This window comes from Podarcis gaigeae, assembly GCF_964106915.1.
Source record: "Podarcis gaigeae genome assembly, chromosome: 9".
Classification (NCBI taxonomy): domain Eukaryota; kingdom Metazoa; phylum Chordata; class Lepidosauria; order Squamata; family Lacertidae; genus Podarcis; species Podarcis gaigeae.
The window spans coordinates 5,276,542-5,295,649 of record NC_139685.1 but is presented as its reverse complement, the minus strand read 5'-3'; the positions used below and the strand labels follow the sequence as shown (position 1 = coordinate 5,295,649).

Below are 19,108 nucleotides of genomic sequence, written 5' to 3'. Positions count from 1 at the left end.
ATTCAGTCATATAGCCAGATTTTCTTCACTTGAGACTCTCAATCCTAAAATGTTCTTTCAGCCGTTTCTGGCTACAAGTGTTGACTCCTCACCACATTCCTTTTAGCACTGCAGCCCTTTGCACACTAATGTGGGAGTAAACTCCATTGATAGCAGTCCACAGCAGCCTTTGCCAAGGTCACTATGGTTACGGCCCCTCTCTGTTCTGGAAAGTGTTACTTCCTTCATTTCTGGCAAACACGAATGAGCCAATAATATGAGGATCAGTAAGGCTTTAAAATTGGTTGTGCTAATTACCTTACATTCCAAAGGTTTGGAAATACAGGAAGCTAGGGAGTTTCTCTGAAAGAGCGTGGGGTGGGGTGGGCAGATAGGAGAGACCCAATTACATTTTCTAATCAGAGCTACTGACCACAGTATCCTTCTGGATCATCTCAGAAGGTTGGGAGTTGGGGGGCACTGTTAAACAGTGGTTCTGCTCCTTCCTCCTGGACCATGTCCAGAAAGTGGTGGGGTGAGATGAGCGTTCAGACCCCTGGGTGCTCACTTGTGGGGTGCCTCCGGGCTCCATTGTCTCCCCCTTGCTTTTTAATATTTATATGAAACCACTGGGAGAGATCATTGGGGTTTGGGCTGGGTGTTCATCAGTATGTGGATGATACCATCTACAACTAACCCAAAATGCGGCTGCTGGACTGGTGACTGGGAGCAGCTGCTGGGACACCGGTCCTAAAAGATCTACATTGGCTCCCAGTATGTTTCTGTGTACAATTCAAAGTGTTGGTGTTGACCTTCAAAACCCTAAAGGGCCTCAGCCATGTATACCTGAAGGTGCGTCTCCGCCCCCATCATTTAGACACTGAGGTCAAGCTCCCAGGGCCTTCTGGAGGTTACCCCATTGCAAAAAGTGTAGTTACAGGGGAACCAGGGAGAGAGCCTTTTCATTTGTGGTGCCCAGCCTGTGGAACACCCTCTCATCAGATGTCAAAGACATTAAAAACTACATGACTTTTAGAAAACATCGGAAGGCAGCCCCAGTGGCCGGGGCAATCCAGTCAGATGGACAGGATGCAAATAATGAAAATATTGTTATTACTGAAGTTTTCATAATTCCTCATTTCTCACACCCTCCTATGTTAATTTTCCTATGGCTTCTCCGCCAAGAAAGCAAGGATTGCCATCTTTATTTTAATATGGTGGCTTCCTCATCTACAAGGACCCTCTTAAATAGGATTGGTAATTAAATGAGTCCCAGATTTAAAACAGAGATGTCATATTTTAAACAACTGCACTGCATATTTCTTTGATGGTTTGTTTCTTGCAGTTCCTGCCAGTATAAGAGCTTTGAGAACTGGGTTGTCTGCATTAATCCTCGCAAAGCACTCCAGTGGTGCCAACCCCATTCATTAAATTGGAGCGTGTTCTGATCTTTGAACAGTCTGCTAACAAACTGATTTCTTTTATTGACTGCTGGCTTCCTGTTATGGTGCCAGTTTCCCCTTCAATTTAGCTGCAAATGTCCAAAATGGAAAGAACACAGTGAAATGAAATCATGATAAGGATAGACAATAAATAAATTGTTCAACCCCTTGCCCCCAGCAATATATATACAACAACCAAAAAAAGCCCATTAGAAATGTAACAGCAACATAGTTTTACATAACACTGATCACTGTGAACTACTCTAATACTGAAGTAGAAGCCATATTCTAAGCCCTGTTCAGATACTGGTGCACTCTGATAACAGTGTGTAATGTGTTGTGGCTAAGTTCTAAGGACACAGTCCTGAACCTCCGAAGTTGATGGGGAGGGGTGGTAGAAGAACTACTGGTGGGAGGTGTATAGCCCACCTGTGATGAAGACACCAAGATCTGCCCTAGCAGGTTGGAAGCTACCACCGGAAGTAAGCCAGAATGTTTTATGGTGTTGTGTAGGCTTTGAATCCATGGCATCTTAAAGCCCCATCTTCGGTCCTTCTGGCATCTGCCAGGCAGAAGGTTGAAAGGAAAACACTTTCAACCTTCTCCTGGTAGAAGCCAGCAGGATCTCTGATGCTCTGGAGCAGGGTTTCCCAACTTGGGTCTCTTAACTCCCATCATCCCAAGCTAGCAGGAGGACCAGTGGTCAGGGATGATGGGTGCTGTAGTCCAAAAACAGCTGGAGACCCAAGTTTGGGAAACCCTGCTCTGGAGGATCAGCTGTTCTGTGCCTCTTAGACATCTAAGTCTAGAACCTTGTAAAACCCATAAAAGTTAATTGCCCGATTTGAACAATACTATTGGCTTAATAAGCAGTTATGAAAAGAATTGCCCAGGAAATCTTGGAGCAACGTAGTATCCTAAATCCCTGTTTGAATTGGCTTTGAATCCTGACTTGTTCAAAGGCTGGCAACCATCACAGGGCGGGTTACAACATAAAAATATGAAACACAAAACTTAGAGTGATGAATAGGCACTTGGTCTAATGAAGTTAATAAAGAGATTCAGCTGTGTCCTCTGTGACCTGATGGTTAAGAATGAGGGAAAGGAGAGAAGCCCTGCTGAATTCAAGAGCAGAAGCTGGGCTCTGAACTGTAGAAACAATTTAACACCAGTATTATTGTTTAGTCATTTAGTCGTGTCCAACTCTTTGTGACCCCATGGACCAGAGCTCGCCAGGCACTCCTGTCTTCCACTGCCTCCCGCAGTTTGGTCAAACTCATGCTGGTAGCTTCGAGAACACTATCCAGCCATGTCGTCCTCTGTCGTCCCCTTCTCCTTGTGCCCTCAATCTTTCCCAACATCAGGGTCTTTTCCAGGGAGTCTTCTCTTCTCATGAGGTGGCCAAAGTATTGGAGCCTCAGCTTCAGGATCTGTCCTTCCAGTGAGCACTCATGGCTGATTTCCTTCAGAATGGAGAGGTTTGATCTTCTTGCAGTCCATGGGACTCTCAAGAGTCTCCTCCAGCACCATAATTCAAAAGCATCAATTCTTCGGCGATCAGCCTTCTTGATGGTCCAGCTCTCACTTCCATACATCACTACTGGGAAAACCATAGCTTTAACTATGTGGACCTTTGTTGGCAAGGTGATGTCTTTGCTTTTTAAGATGCTGTCTAGGTTTGTCATTGCTTTTCTCCCAAGAAGCAGGCGTCTTTTAATTTCGTGACTGCTGTCACCATCTTCAGTCATCATGCTCATGTTCTGAATTTTCTTCCTTATTCAACAACTTTTATTTCTTTCCATGTCCACTGAAGGATAAAGTGGAGAAAAGGGGTAGGGGCCAGTGTATTCATTTAAACTTTAGCAAATGAATCAATTGGAATACTTTTGATTGATTTATTTTTATTCCACAGAACCACTGAAAAGGTGCTATGAATGGTGAATCTAGAGCAGAGGTGGTAACCTCACCACCTCCAGCAGCCCCTCATAAAGAGAGGTATTTTGATAGAGTGGATGAAAATAACCCAGAGTACTTGCGAGAGAGGAACATGGCTCCTGACCTACGCCAGGATTTCAATATGATGGAACAGAAGAAGAGAGTCTCCATGATCCTTCAAAGCCCAGTAAGGATAAATACTTAGGCATGACTTTAGAAGAGAGCTAACAAAAAAATCAGTTTTTTAAACATTTCCTCAAAAAGGCAGCATTAATTTGTGTGGCAGAATTCAAAGTGTCTTAAGGCACATTGTGTATGTTTGTGGCACACAGGAGCTCCTCATTTGTTTTTTGCAGTGGCGGGTACTTTTGTTGCCGTGGAGTCCTCCAGATCCCAAGTTTCAATCAAGTTCAGGCTGATTTATTACAGTGGATGATGAAATATTTTTGGGAATGGCTTCCTGTTGGTGAAAGCATCATAACAGCCTTTTGCATTTTACAGTTCTATTGTATTTTTAAATTATGCTGTGTATTGCCCAGGCAACTAAGAAATCTACTGAATGACAAAAATAAATCCCAGCTATGGTCTCATTCCAGCAAGCATCCATGTTTCTGAGTATATTGCCGCTGAAACCCGGGGGTGTGGGGAGAGTGAAACCATTTAGCTCTGGTGTCATTAAGGTATCAGGAATTTCAACAACTCTAGGCTTCTTTATACAAAATTATTTTCTTGTACAATATAATTTCCATGTAGAAAATGACAGGTTACATCTGGTGATACAGAACAAAAGCCACAAGTTCTTGTAGCACAAAGATATAGCCAAATCGAAATGTAAACTTTACTTCTTAATGCTGTATCTGTGCCGTTTGTTGTACACAAGTTTAGTAAAATTGCTCTTTGTGAAGCAGTCCTCAGTTGTGTTGAGCTGCCAACTTGCAGTAAGAGTAATTCTCAGTTGAATAAGTTGGTTAAAGCTTCTCGATGAAATGTATTATTTATTTTTGAAATATTTCTGCCATCCTTCAATATAAATATTCTCAGGGCTGCTTAAGCAATAATAATACAATACAACAAGAAACTAACAAAATTTCAAAATTTGGTTAAAAACTGGCAACAACAATAAAAAGAATCATGGTTAACTGTTGAAAAACTTCAGAGAATAAAAAGTATTTGCTTAGCACTTTAAAATACAATGAAATAAACACAAGGTGAGCCTCTCTGGAGGAACAATTCCCTAAACAAAGGGAGCCCTCTTCCAGACATCACACACCTCACTTCTCACCATGAGAGCACCTGATCCCAGGATGCAGTCAAGCTACTATGAAGCTACTGGGTTTAAATAACAGTAGTATATGGGGCACAATGTTGATAAGAACTTGTGTGTCTGTCTCTTCTGCCTCAAGTCCCTTATTCAGACAGTGCACCAAAAAAGCAGGAGCAGGCTCAATAATTATTCCTAGAGAGATGCTTCTGTCTGTGAGAAGCATTAATGACAAGAGATGTGGAAGGGAGGAATTAAGAGAATCCAATTTGCTTGAGGTTCTCCAGTATTTCGGTGTCTAACATGGTATTCTGTTGTTAGGCATTTTGTGAAGAATTGGAATCGATGATCCAGGAACAATTTAAGAAAGGAAAGAACCCAACAGGTCTACTGGCTTTACAGCAGATTGCAGATTTCATGACGACAAACATTCCAAATGTCTACCCAGCAGCACCTCACGGTGGAATGGCTGCCCTTAACATGAGTGAGTTCCAGCAGATATTTTGGGAGTGGATAGGGTTTGCAGCTGGTGAATTCAAAGCTAAGTGTGGATTAATCCAAATTTGAACGTAAACAGTGCAGTTTTGAAACAACTCTTTTAGTGAGAACTGGCTCTAATTTTGTTTCAGGAATTTATAGTATTAAGATTAGGAAATTAGGAGATGTTGTAATAAGTGCTGGAATGGTTTTGTTATGCTTCAGTGAAAGAGAATAGATGTAGATTTCAGTTTTAAAAGAGAAGTTCCTCATTAAACGGGTGTGGTGCCTTGCATCAGATGAAAGGATTCAGATTTCATATTGTGAATTGGCTTGACTATGGTGTTAGCCTCCTGTTGGAATGAGGGTATGGCCACACCATTTAGACATTGTTATTAAGAGATGTAAATCAAATTGGGCATGTCTTTCCCTTTCCCCAGGTCTTGGCATGGTGACCCCTGTGAATGATCTCAGGGGTTCAGATTCAATTGCTTATGACAAGGGTGAGAAACTGTTGAGATGCAAGTTGGCAGCCTTTTACAGACTAGCTGACCTCTTTGGGTGGTCACAGCTTATTTACAATCACATAACAGTGAGTATTAAATCATCTATATCTATATTTCTCCTTTTTATTTGTTGTTTAGGGTAGAATAGAAATAACCGACTTTGGAGGAGTCCAGTCGTTTGAAACAACTTAATTTATTTCATACAACGCTTGATTTTAAAATACCTCAAAGCGGTTTACAAAACTTTATCTGGCCGCTAGTGGCCCTTATCAATTTTGGATCTGGGTGTAATAGAAAATTGTCTTCATTTCATTTGCGGGAGATAGGGAAATGAGTTTCTGCATGCAGTTCATATAACTTCGTGTGTTGCTGTATATTTATGTTCTGGAAGGCAAAAGATCATTGCTTCTTGGGGGGAGGGGATCTTTCAGAGACCTTTTTTTGCAGTTTAAAAAACTTGTTTTAATTTTGACCTTTATTAACTATTTTATTGTATGTTGTATATTTTTGTAATCTGTTTAGAAGTTTTATTTACAGTTAAGGGATATACAAATTATGTTAAAGAAAATTACTTAGTTGGTGAATGTTCTAGCTCCTGGTTATAAATACTAAGTACTGTACTAGTGATGATTTTACTGCTAGTTTTTATTAAAAACCATGGGTGACCGTGAAGGGATTGAATTGCTTTAGGTCCTGGAGTTGTGCCCATAGAATAACCCTAACACCACTTTCCAAAATTAAGAAGTTGTCTGTTCATGGTTAAGAGAACAGATGAAATGGTAAAGATGCTATTACTGAAATTCACACTGCAGTTTGGAAATATTGGTTGCCTGCTGATATGTCCCAACTAATTCAATAAAAAGGAGATTTGAAAAGTCTTCATACTAAAATAAGATTTTGGAAAAGTTTACCCTTGTTTCCTTAGATAGAAATGAAATTTAATAAACAGTAACAGTATTTATCTTACTATAAGCAATTTTTTATGCTCCATTGACAAAGTAGTGGGACATCTACTGTATCTCTTTTAAAATCTAGTATAACTGTTGGAACTTCACATCTTAAGTGAAACCATTTGGCCTGTGTGCTCCAGATGTCTATACTGTGAGTAATTTATTGGCACCCATGTCATTAATGCTTGAGAAGAATGAATAGCATCACAATGAGCTTACTCATGTGCCAAATAAGCATTAAGCTACAGCTGTAGTAAGAATTGAAGTCACTCTTGTATTTTATTATAAAGCTTAATTGTGAAGAGGTTTCCAGACTTCTGATTTTCTCTCGTGGTTTTTCTTAACAGTTGAAGCCCTCCGAACAGTGGTGGAGGAGGTGAAAATTGGTGAAAATAGCTTATTCTCCCTGTTCTGTGAGAAGCAAATTTTGCTAGGTTGCCAGCCCTTCCACAAATAGCAGTCCCTACACAAAGACTGCTCTTGATCAAATCATTGTTTTCCCAAATCTGCTGTCTGAATACCAAACATATTAGGATGTGCATGTTTTCAAAAACAGATTTGTCTTACTCACACTTTACATTTTTGTGAGCGTACCTTAGATGTGATTTGTGAAGCAATTCATGGGGAAAGTGTTTGGCACTTTCCCCTTCTTGGGCCTGCCTGCTGGAGCCAGCAACAGAGAGAGATGGAGAGAGGCAGTGTCCCAACTAGAAAGAAACGAGGCTTTGAGAGGAGGCTGCAGTTCAGTTTTGTCTTTCCCACCTTTGACTTCTCCTGGTTGGGCAGACAGAGCATAAGCCTGCAGTCCTTTGCCATATGCTTGGTGCTGTTTGTTGTTGGCTCATCCTCTGGGCCAAGTGAGTGACAGACCCACACCCTGCTCTGATCTCAACTAAGTGTAAAATATAAGAGAGGGGTGTAACACTTCAAAGGTGAAGGCCTCAAGGATTTCCTCGCAGGAGATAACTTTAGAGGATCTGTCACATTCTCCAGTGTCTTTCCTCCCAGGCTATTTCATACTTATATGAAATCACTCCTGTCCATTGCCTGGCGGTGAAAGTCTCCCACCCTGGACACTTAGTTTCCAGGGGTATTCCAGGAAATAGATGTTTTTTCAGGGGTATTGCAGGGGGTAGATGTGTATGTTAGAAATGTTCATTTAGTTAGAAGTACTCTTCCTCTTTATTTAAGGCTAGCTAAAAGCCATCTGCTTTGATGGGGGAAGAATGAGCTGGTCCTCTAATTCCAGTTCACAGCCGTATTCATCCCCAACATGTTCATTAAGTCTATTCCTGCAGGTGAAGGAAGGAGCTGGGTTGGGCATGTTTTTCGAAACTTGGCCATTACCCCAATTCCTACAAACTGGAAGTGGGCTGCTGAAAAGGCTGTGTGAAATCTCTTAACTAGCCGCTTGGCATTGAGGTAGAGAAGAAGATGGAAACTGGGTCAGCAGCCTTCATGAATGAAGTTAGAGTTCTCTTGTGTGCAAAGGGTTTTTTCTTCCTGTTCACACCAGTTTTGCTGATTAGATTTGAGACTGCAGGATAAACGTAAATAGTGGCTGCTTTGGGAATGTTCATAGGTTCAAAATTAAGTGATGCGTCTATTCTGGACCCTTCTAGAGTCCCTTCACTTCTCATTAGAACTTCATAGGAATTATGAATTGAGTTAAGAGCAGTTCCCATGGATCTCACTGCCCTTCATTCTCAGAGCTGGTAATTGTCATCGTGCTATAGGCATTATGGCTCAGAGACGACAACTTCTATTAGCCAGACCAGTGTGACCAATGGTTAGAGATGATGGGAACTGTAATCTAACATCTGGAGGGCACCAGGTTGGGAAAGTCTGGTCTAAATTCTCACTAATCTTGGTAGCCTGAGTGTGAAAGCATTTGTTCAAACACGTATCGTGAAAACAAAGTATCTGTATTCTTACATGTACTTATGTTCCAAGTTCTCAAGTCCAGGAGGTGGGAAGACAGTCTGTTCTAGATGGGGTTACACTCCCCTGGAAGAAGCAGGTTTGTTGCTTGGGGATACTCCTGGATCCAACATGGTCGCTTTTGAGGCCCTGGTGGCCTCAGTGGCTAGGAGTGGCTATTTCCAGGTACAGCTGGTTCACCAGCTACTGCCCATTTTGGACAGAGGTGTCTTGGTCATAGTACTCCATGCTGCATCCAGATTGGATTATTGCAATTCACTCTACATAGGGCAGCCCTTGAACGCTAGTCTGAAACCTCAACTGGTCCAAAATGCAGCAATCAGATTACTGGCCAAAGTCGCTTGTAGAATTATTGCAACTCCTGTTCTAAAACAGTTGCATTCAGTGCTAGTTCTTTTCTGGGCCTAATTTCAGGTGCACCTGCTCGTGTTTAAAACCCTAAATGACTAAGGCTCCATATATTTGGAAGACAACCTCCTTCCTTGCAGACACTCCCAGGTGTTAAGATCAGCAAAGGGGGCCCTCTTGCGGTTCTGCCTTTCTCAGAAGTTCACTTGAGGGAGGGAGCCCAGGAGAGATCATTCTCTGTGGCAGACCCTAAGTTATGGACGGCCCTCTGGCCTGCATCTGGCTTCTTTATATGGTTTTTATGCTGTATAATACTGTATAAATGCTGAAGACACATCTCTTTACCCAAGCTCTTTCACATCTAAGATATGTGTTGTCGGGGCCCAACCTATTCCCCCAACTGTAATCAGTTTAAATTGTTCTAATTGTAACAAGCCCTGAGAGCTGTTGGTGAAGGGCAGGAAATACACTTTTACATCCTACTACTACTATGTGTAATAATGACTTTTTCCAGCGCATCTGAATTATATGCATTTTGCAATTTCTAGATTTTGTCTTTTTTTGTAAATCAGTTATTTAAAGTGATGTTTCCTTGTTTCTACATACTCAGTTTTCATTCTTTTTTCTTTGTCTTTTTTGTAGGTCAGAGTAAATTCAGAGCAGGAACACTTTCTCATTGTGCCTTTTGGGCTTCTCTATAGTGAAGTTACTGCATCCAGTCTGGTAAGTGAAAGACTCTTTTGTTCAAACAAATCAGAATCCTGAACATCGGATCACAATACAGTTCCATTTAGATGTGACAGAGCACTATTAAAGGCAATGGAACAAGTTAGTCATTAGTAATTTAAGGCCAGTTGCTATCAATATAATTTGGTCACAGCTGACCTTGGATTGGGACTGTAGTATATAATCACTCCATCTCTTATGTGCAAGGGTATTCTGCCCTTTCTACTTTTAAACTTTTAATCTTATAATCATCCATCTTGTTTGAGCATCCATTTGGACAAATGGACTGCTTATATTAATATATATGTTTAAATCAAGATTGATGGGATAATTTTTATTATTAATATGAGCTGACTTGACGATGTTTCCTTTTTTCTGTATCTGCAAAATAATAATAATAATAATAATAATAATAATAATAATAATAATATAATGATGATGATAATAATAATATAATGATGATGATGATGTTGAATTTGTAACAAGTTCTACAGTCAGTTTGCAAGCTATTTCTTTGTGGTATTTATGAAGTCATATCAGTGGGTTGTGTGCCTGTGCAAAGAAGCATCTAAAACTTCTAGCACTTTAGGAAATAGGATCTAGCACTTGTCCCTTCCTTTGAGTGAGCAGACCCCATGTGGTAAGAGCAAGTAAGCACTTTACTACCCTGTAGTCTTCCTTTGACCACAGCCTGAACAGCATCTCACCACCTGTGTTTTTGGGAGGTAAAATTAGTTAAGTAGAGAGTTAGGATCACCTCCTTGTAAATTATACTCATTCCTTTTTCTTGTTTGCTGAACACTTGAGATCTAGATGCTGCATCCTTTCCTACGTAGCTCAGGGTCCGTCCCCACCCCCATCACAGGAATGGGGAAGTGTGAGAACCCGGTTTCTAAAGTTCTGGAAGTTTTAAAGATGTTAGTTTGTACAGACCAGAACCTGTATATTAGACAGCAAATAAGATCACTCAAAGAGTGCTGGTTTTACTGGTAAATTATTTGTGCTGCATTCACACAGCAGTTCATTACTGGCATTTCTCTAAATGTTAATATACACATTATATTCAGGCTTTCACATTAAATAAAAGCCACTTTTAGAAATCTAGTGGAATACGGCACAGGTTCAGCATTCATTTCGGTGTTACTTGCTTCCAGAACACAATCAGCTTGCAAGCGTGGAATTTCTGCACTGACTGAGGCCCTGCAGGATGCTCTGCAAGGGGCTTTCATTTAGGAAAGGATTGCAAAGCCTTGTGCCCTCAACAGGAGAGGCTCTGAAACTGGTTTTCCCTTAAAGTAGGTCAGTTGTGGAGCCTCATCTCCCCCCCCCCCACCAAGGATTGCCCGCTCACCATAACAGCTGTGATCCTGCAAGATAATAGGGGTGAGGTTCCACTAGTGGCTTTCCACAGCTACCCATCCCAGGGATCAACTGCAATCCTGCAGGTTCTGAGTGATGCACCAGAAGCTGTTTCCTTAAAAGATAGCTGCTTGTGGGGCATCAACACACACAACTGCTCAACAGTTGGGTTGAATTGGGGTGTGTGCGTGTGATACTGCACAAAGACCTTTCCCTTTTGATCACGCATACCCCAGCAATGATACCTCTGCTCATCAGCTGTTGAGCAGAGGTAGAATCCTGATTATTTTTACCTACCTTTCACACTGCATTACCTGCCGGCTTGAATGAAATTTAGTGCAATATGGTGGTATGTGGGGTGTATTTATCTCCCTCCTATAGATCTTGTTCTGTGTATGTGCGCTGTAGAAGCTTCAGCAAAGCAGTTAAGCTCTTCAGCACAAAACAGCTGTTCTTAGCAGAGTTGTTTTACTTGGCACACACATTCTATATACAGGTTACACAAAGGCGTTTCTCTCTCTGGTCCCAGAGAGGGTTCTGTACTTCAAAGTCCTTTTGAACCAAAGTCCGTTAGCAAGTTCTAAGTTCAGTTGTTTGGAGACCTGAACAACTTGACTGAATTCTCTGAGTTCTGAAGTCTGGCAGTTCTCCAACTTCTCAGATGATCTCTTCAAAAAGTCTTCACACAAAAACACAGTTCCAGCAGATAGCCTTCAAGTCCTGCAATCTCTTACCACGACTCTCACTGTGGACCCTCACTGTGTGCAGTAACCTGAGCCTTTTCATACACGAACTTACTTGCCAAATCTGTCCAGTAACATGCATGAGAGAGGAACCAGATTCATCCAGGTGCATTGTGGGGCATGAGCCAGCATCACCAACTCATGTGAATTTAACTCAATAAACACTTTCCTTAACATACAGGTACTGCAGTGCGAGAAGAACATTAGGAGGTCAGGACAGAAGCACTAATGCAATACACACCCCATGCGTGAATGCAGCCTAAGACATGTTTTTTTAAACATTTCTTTTTTAAAAAAATAAACATTCCAGTAGTGTTAATATGAAAATGGTAATAACTCCTAAAAAGTTGCAAAATCCTTCTAATGTTGAATTGCACAAATGTTTGAGGTGTTATGAATGACATTTTAATCCTGCTTTCAACATGATTACTGTTCTTTTCATCATCAAATAAAAGAATATGTGAAAACCTATAAAGATGCAAATAATTCTGAAAAGCATATTATCTGTCTGTAAAGTCTCCAGTTGGCTGTAGTCATTCCATGGATCTTGAGCCTCTTAAAAACCCCTCTAATCTTAACAAATTCTACAAGCTCAGCACAGCCACTCAGATATATTGAGAGAATGTGGTGATTTTTCATTATCTGGGCCCAAATATTTTGACGATTAAAATTAGGTGTTTGTTTTCCTCCCCCACATTCCACCATAATACAGAACTATGCTTGCAATGCAAAATATTTCTAATGTATTTGTGTAAACACCTTTGAAGAGTAGCATAAAATAAACCCCTGTAAAAGCCTTTTCAGTGGGAGTGAGGGGCACTCCCCCCCCTGCCGTTTTCCCCGTAAGAAGAGAAACTGCCAGCAGCATCTCCCTGCTGCTTTCACCCCTTGTGAAAGCCCAATGCAAAGGGAAAGAAGCCCCTTGCCCCCCCTCCTGGGGGTACTTGCCAGAGTGGGTAGGGTGCTCTGGTGAGCGACTGATCAACTGGTTTGTTCCTCTCCTTATTTGATGTGACTGCTGCTTTTGTATCCATCTTATACAGTGGTGCCTTGCAAGACGAAATTAATCCGTTCCGCGAGTCTCTTCGTCTAGCGGTTTTTTCGTCTTGCAAAGCAAGCCCATTGACGGCTTAGCGGATTAGCGCTATTAGCGGCTTTTAGCGGCTTAGCGGATAAGCAGATAAGTGGCTTAGCGGCTTAGAAAAAGGGGGGGAGGGGAAAAAACCCCGCAGGAACTCGCAAGACATTTTCGTCTTGTGAAGCAAGCCCATAGGGAAATTCGTTTTGCGAAGCGCCTCCAAAACAGAAAACCCTTTCGTCTAGCGGGTTTTCCGTCTTGCGAGGCATTCGTCTTGCAGGGCACCACTGTATTTGTTTTCATTGAGGGGGATTTGAAAATACTGAGCCTGTTTCTCTCCTGCGATAGGACGGTAGGCTCATTTCTAGAATTAATGCTATTTTTGTTACCAGGTTAAAATAAATATTCAAGGTGATGTTGTTGATCGTGGAAGCACTAATTTGGGAGTTAATCAGGCTGGCTTCACATTGCACTCGGCTATTTATGCAGCTCGACCTGACATTAAGTGCATCGTTCATATTCACACGCCGGCAGGAGCAGCGGTAAGAAGTTCCTTCTTTCTCTAGTGGTGGGAAAATTCCATGTAAAGTACTGCACTGTACCAGTCCAGGAGGAGAAAGAACACATGGGGTACTTATTTCCCAATCCAGAAAAGTAGGGGCATTGAGGGGTAGAAATTACAAAGCTTTTTAAAATACAGAAAATAAACCCTAAATGTATCTAAGAGAAATAAATTTTCATATTTAAAATTCTTTGCATTTACTCTGGAGATAAACTTGAAAGCACTGTGTAGGAAGGTCAAGACGGCATCACCCAGCATAGGACACTGTGTCTTCTTGGTCAGTCTTGGGTGGGAAGATTACCCTAATCTTCAACACAACAGCCTTCTGGGAAAAATTGACACATTTGCTTCATCCGGTGGGGCCTTTGGAAGTTGTGTTCTGCAGAGGACTATGCACCCCAAAAAAATCTGTCTTAGAGGATTAGTGAAATTAGGGTTTACATCCTGGGATGCATTTGTTTTTGATATCCCTATGCTAGCTGTCCTCTTCTAGTTGAGGAGAGAAATGGAAAATCTATAATAGGGGTGGCCAACTCCCAAGAGACTGCAATCTACTCACAGAGTTAAAAACTGTCAGTGAACTATCCCCTTTTTAGGGGTTCAGGTCAAAGCTGTTGAGCTTTTTTTTTTAGGAAGGAGGAAAGCCCATTTTGGGGGGGTTTGGGGGATCTACCAATGATCTACCGCAGACATTCAGTGATCTACCGGTAGATCACGATCTACCTGATGGACATGCCTGATCTATACTAACTGCTTAATTTCTGTTATTCAGGAGGGCAGGTATGCTGCCCTGTATCTTACCAACTTTCTGTAGGTCGGTAAATGGAGTTGTCTGCTTACATCATTAAGTAGAACAGAGTCTGTGTGTTCTGTCTACCACAGACATGTTTTATTCCATTAGGACAAGGGTGAGGAACCACTTTGGGGCAGAGGGCCAGATCCAGAAGTGGCCAGCCCTTTGCAGGTCTCATTGGCAGGTGTATGTAGCTGCACAGCTAACATAGCAGGTGCACATGTAAGGTGTGGAACCTGATCCCTATCCAAATCAGCATGGCTTGAAATTGGTGCCCCTTTCTTGTAATAGACAAAGTTTTGATCTTATTTTATCTGAGGAACCAGCTCCTGTCTATTTCCTACTTCCTCTCTCTGCTTCACTGTGCATGGGCCTGCAAAGTTTGCGGTATTTCTATTTCATCCCACTGGAGGTTCTTCATTTTCATATTTTGCCTCCTTAGGTCAGGTTTTGTTCATTTTTAGAGTTTGTCTAAGGCACGCATGGGGAAGTTTGACCCTCCAGATTTTTTTAACTACAACTCCCATCAACCCTAGTAAGTATGGCCAATAGCAAGGGGTGATTGGAGTTGTAGTTCTTCAACGTCTGGAGGGCCAAAGATTCCCCAAACCTGGTTTAGGGGTTGATGAGAGGAGTGCCTCTTCTGGCAGTGAAATTTGGAGACTGCCTTCCTAGCCCTGAAGGAGGGGCCTTTCTCCCTACTGTCATCCTTCAGCCAAGAATTTCTTTTTCTTCATAAATGTCTATTTATGAAACCTGTTGTCATCTTCTTAGGTGTCAGCAATGAAAAGTGGTCTCTTGCCAATCTCTCCAGAGGCACTGTCTCTTGGGGAAGTAACCTACCATGATTACCATGGGATTCTTGTAGATGAGGAGGAGAAAGTGTTGATTCAGAAGAATCTGGGCCCCAAAAGCAAGGTCAGTGTCCAAACGTTATCTAAGGTGCAAAAGGCAAGCAGAAAGTCTGTTTTGTTTTTCTTCTTACTTGTCAACACTTTCTTTCTTTATCTCCTCTCCAAGGTTCTCATACTCAGAAATCATGGCTTGGTATCAGTTGGAGAAAGCGTGGAAGAGGCTTTCTACTATATTCATAATTTGGTCGTTGCTTGTGAGATCCAAGTAAGCATGCTAAATTGTTTTTTAATTTTTTAATCTCATTTATTTATTTATCTTCAGTTTTAAAAAACTCAGGCTGGTAATGCGTATAGCAGACAGTGTAATGAAAAGATTTGCTGAAACTGTATGGCAGGTTTTTATTTTAGCACTGTAAATGAATGGTAATGTTGAATTAAATTTATTGGATTAGTAGTTTTATCTTTAAAACCCAGCCAGATGTGGCATATAAAAAATAAAATATTGCTATTATTAAATGGCACTTTGATTAGAGACATTGTATTGAAGCATTTAGCATAATTATTGATTAGACATTGAAATATGTTTGATTTATTCCTTATCACAGAAACTGTTATCTGTTTTGATTATTTTAAGGTACGTACTCTGGCCAGTTCAGGGGGGGCAGACAACTTAGTGCTCTTGGACCCTGGGAAATACAAGGCTAAGTCTCGTGGCCATGAGCCTCTAGCAGGGGAGGGGACAGCATCTTACCCAAAATGGCAGACTGGAGAGCAGGAATTTGAAGCTCTTATGCGAATGCTTGATAATTTGGTAAGAGAAAATCTACTATTCACCTGATTTTTAGCATCGGAAAGATCTTGTAACATATGCTAATGGTCTCAAGGGTTTCATTTCTGTTTAGACAATGTACATAATTAAAGGACAAATAAGTTTAGGAAGAAAAGCACTTTCTGAGAATGTCAGGAGTAGGTTGTGAAGCTTCATCTCCAATGGCAGCTGCCAAGAGGCTCGTCCTTCACTGTACCCTGATCTCCTTTATAGCAAGAACAAAACAAAATTGCTGTAGACTTGCAGTAATTCAGCATTATTATTATTTATGGGATTTTAAAATGTCTAACACACCCTTCAAACAATATCCCAGGGTGATTATTTAAAAGCAGAACAGAAACGAAGCAATATAATTCTAAAAGAGAAAAAAATAAACCAGATTAAATTTAAACAACTAAAAAGCTTCGACAAATAAGGTTTTCTCCTGTTTCTGAAATGGCATCAGCATACACACCAGGTGAACTTCCCTAGTGGGAGGATTCAGTAATGCACACTGGTGATGGTATACAAGTAGATAATAATTAGAGGGTCACCACCAAAGAGGCCCTTTTCCGTGGTAGCCACTTACTGCACCTCAGGTGACGGGCATCTGGAGAAGAGTTTCTACTGAAGGTGGGCAGGCACAAGTGGAGACAGGCAGACCTTCAAATTCTCATTCTGTGTTCTTTAACAGAGTCTGATAGTCCCAGCCTCCTCCTGATCTGTTTTTTTCAATTGGCATTGCCCAGTTTACAAGTGGTCACTTGGATGCCTTGTGTTTTTATATCATAGAAGAGAAGAACTGAGACTTGGACATATGTTCTAGTTCATATTTATTATTCTTAAATGCAAACTGTACTTGTTTCGTTCAAAGGAGCTTTGGACTGACAAAGGAGCTTTGGACTGGGCATGCTAATATAATTAAAGTGCTTCAAAGCATGTTTCGTAATTTGATGTATTTGTGTGAACTCAGATCACCAAAATGGCAAAGATATTCAAGGGCAGAACTTGGCATGCATGTATAAATGTTTCCATAATGGCTGTCAGTAAATTTGTTTAACAGGTAGGTTTTGAGGCCATGTTGACCGTGTTCTGCTATGGTGTTTCCTTAGGGTTACAGAACTGGCTACCCCTATCGATGCCCTGCTTTGAGAGAGAAATCTAAAAAATATAGTGACGTGGAAATCCCTGCTAGTGTCACAGGGTATTCTTTTGCTAGCGATGGGGACTCGGGCACCTGTTCTCCTCTGCGGCATAGTTTTCAGAAACAGCAGCGAGAGAAGACAAGGTGGCTGAATTCTGGCCGAGGAGATGATGCTTCTGAAGAAGGGCAGAATGGCGGCAGCCCCAAGTCGAAGACTAAGGTGTGGACGAACATTACACACGATCACGTGAAACCCTTGCTGCAGTCTCTCTCGTCCGGTGTCTGCGTGCCAAGCTGTATTACCAACTGCTTGGTCTGTGCCTACCTTACTGTTCATAGTTAGATGATGTAGAGCAACTTTGGGTGGCAGGCACTGTGAGGCTTTGGGAATAACATACAACATTAACTCCTCCCTCTTTCCTGTCTAATCTGGCTTCACTTGAAACATTCCTTTCTAATATGCTCTAGTAATGAAATTTAGACCTGCGTTCTCATTGCAATTTGAATGGAAGCGTGCAGAGAGCTATACATTTAAGACTGCTAAGCCAGCAATAAATGAACAAGCCAATGTCTTATTGGTTCTGTTTTATATATTTGAGTTACTTAAATGGTTTTTTATCAGAGAAGTTTTGGTCGTACTTTCTGGGAAATATCCTAGTTAAAACTTAAAGTAAATCAGTTTTTAAATTTTTGTCTAAATTATGAACACTTCTCAACACAGAAATTAGCTGGTCTACGAATCTGTATCCAGGCTGCCTTCTCATAATTTGTGGTATTTGTTTTAATTAGCACATTTCAGTTTAGTTTAGATTTAACATTTTAGTTAAATCCGTGGGCCTGATTTGGATCGTATTGAAGTGCCTTTTATCTGATTTGTGGATTACCAAAAATGACGAGAGTTTTAACCCCACAGGCTTTATTTCCTCTTAAGCCCTTTTGCTTCCTAATAAATTGACCTCTTTTGCTGCTCTCCCCACTATGCTTCTGTCTGTCCTAAAGCCTCCCAGTGTTCACAGCCTTCTGCATGAATTGTTGCATGTAAGTAGATGGCCATAATTTGAAAATCTTTCCTCTAGTACCAGCTGGGTGTGGCATGACTAAAGTGCAGCTCAGGCAACCACCAGGCACTGTTTGGGGAAACTTCGTTTAACATTGCTGTTTACAAAGTTAAAATATGCACTTCAGTCTTGACTTAAAGGTTTTCAAATGCTATCGTGTGGATAGCTGTTTGGAAATGCTTATTGTGATAGTGTATACTATTCTAAAATCCAGATTTTGTGCATGATGCCGGCTTTAAAGTGGCTGATTGATACATTAGCTGACAATGTAGGAACTTGAGACAAGACCATAGAGTCCTTCATAGCCATTCTAGTGATAGTACAGATCAGTGTTGAGCATGAAAAATCATATTGTTCAAAAGTTGTTAACTTTCTCCTGTTCTCCTTTGAATACTTTCATTTGCTGTCAGTGGAAAACCCCCTAAATCTTGGTTGCTTTTTTCTCCCTTTCAGAATGATTAATGGGGAATGTAGTTGCTCTTAGTCAAGGTAGTGCCATCTAAAAATCCACGGAGAAAATGGAATCCAAAGGAGAGATTCTTTGTGTGGTGACTCCCTCCCCTTTTGCTATCCTATATCTAGTACTGTCAAACCCTTCTTTTATTCTAGAAAGAGTTAGTGCCCTATGTTGTAAGAATATTGATGAGAGTTTGTGTGTTTTGAACACATGTAATGAAGTGAATATCTGAAATAAGTATAAAATGAAAGAATCACTTGAAACCATAAACTTGTTTTAATATTTTGCTAGAACAATGTAATCTTACTTAGTTTGTGTATTTGATTTTTAATGCTCTTAAATATTTTTAAAGTACCAGTTATACTAAGGTTCTTAATACTGTTGTTAAATATCTTTAATAAAAACCTGGAGTTATTTTTATGTGAAAAGATAAGAATCAGTGAGTATCCATAGCTCCATGTTCATTCCATTTTTTTACTTCATACTTGCAAAACATTTTTTTAAATTCTGTTGCTTTTTTTTAAGAGTTCTATTTCTGGCTATCTTTTGTCTTAAAATTATTTGGGGGGAATAGCATCTTTAAACGGGTTTGTTTCAGTGTTCAGTACATTTTCTGTGCAATAATTGGTGTATAATTTATGAGACGGAGCGCTTAAAAGATCGTTGTGGCACAAAGTCGCCTTCCAA

The 19,108-nt window shown here is 40.8% G+C and overlaps 1 protein-coding gene across 9 annotated transcripts in view; it reads left to right on the top strand.

Moving 5' to 3' along the window:
- ADD1 (adducin 1) overlaps nucleotides 1-19,108 on the top strand; it is a 47,113-nt gene that overhangs the window by 7,768 nt on the left and 20,237 nt on the right. For 5 of the 9 annotated variants that reach the window (XM_083698241.1, XM_083698246.1, XM_083698239.1 and 2 more), the window contains exons 2-10: nucleotides 3,334-3,543; nucleotides 4,939-5,101; nucleotides 5,535-5,686; nucleotides 9,482-9,562; nucleotides 13,138-13,287; nucleotides 14,875-15,018; nucleotides 15,121-15,219; nucleotides 15,589-15,765; nucleotides 16,875-17,126. In XM_083698241.1, coding sequence (XP_083554367.1) covers nucleotides 3,352-3,543; nucleotides 4,939-5,101; nucleotides 5,535-5,686; nucleotides 9,482-9,562; nucleotides 13,138-13,287; nucleotides 14,875-15,018; nucleotides 15,121-15,219; nucleotides 15,589-15,765; nucleotides 16,875-17,126 — 1,410 coding nt within the window. In that variant the 5' untranslated portion in view covers nucleotides 3,334-3,351. Of the gene's footprint in view, nucleotides 1-3,333; nucleotides 3,544-4,938; nucleotides 5,102-5,534; nucleotides 5,687-9,481; nucleotides 9,563-13,137; nucleotides 13,288-14,874; nucleotides 15,019-15,120; nucleotides 15,220-15,588; nucleotides 15,766-16,874; nucleotides 17,220-19,108 lie in introns of all 9 variants that reach the window. The other 4 variants (XM_083698240.1, XM_083698245.1, XM_083698238.1 and 1 more) reach the window with 1 other exon arrangement.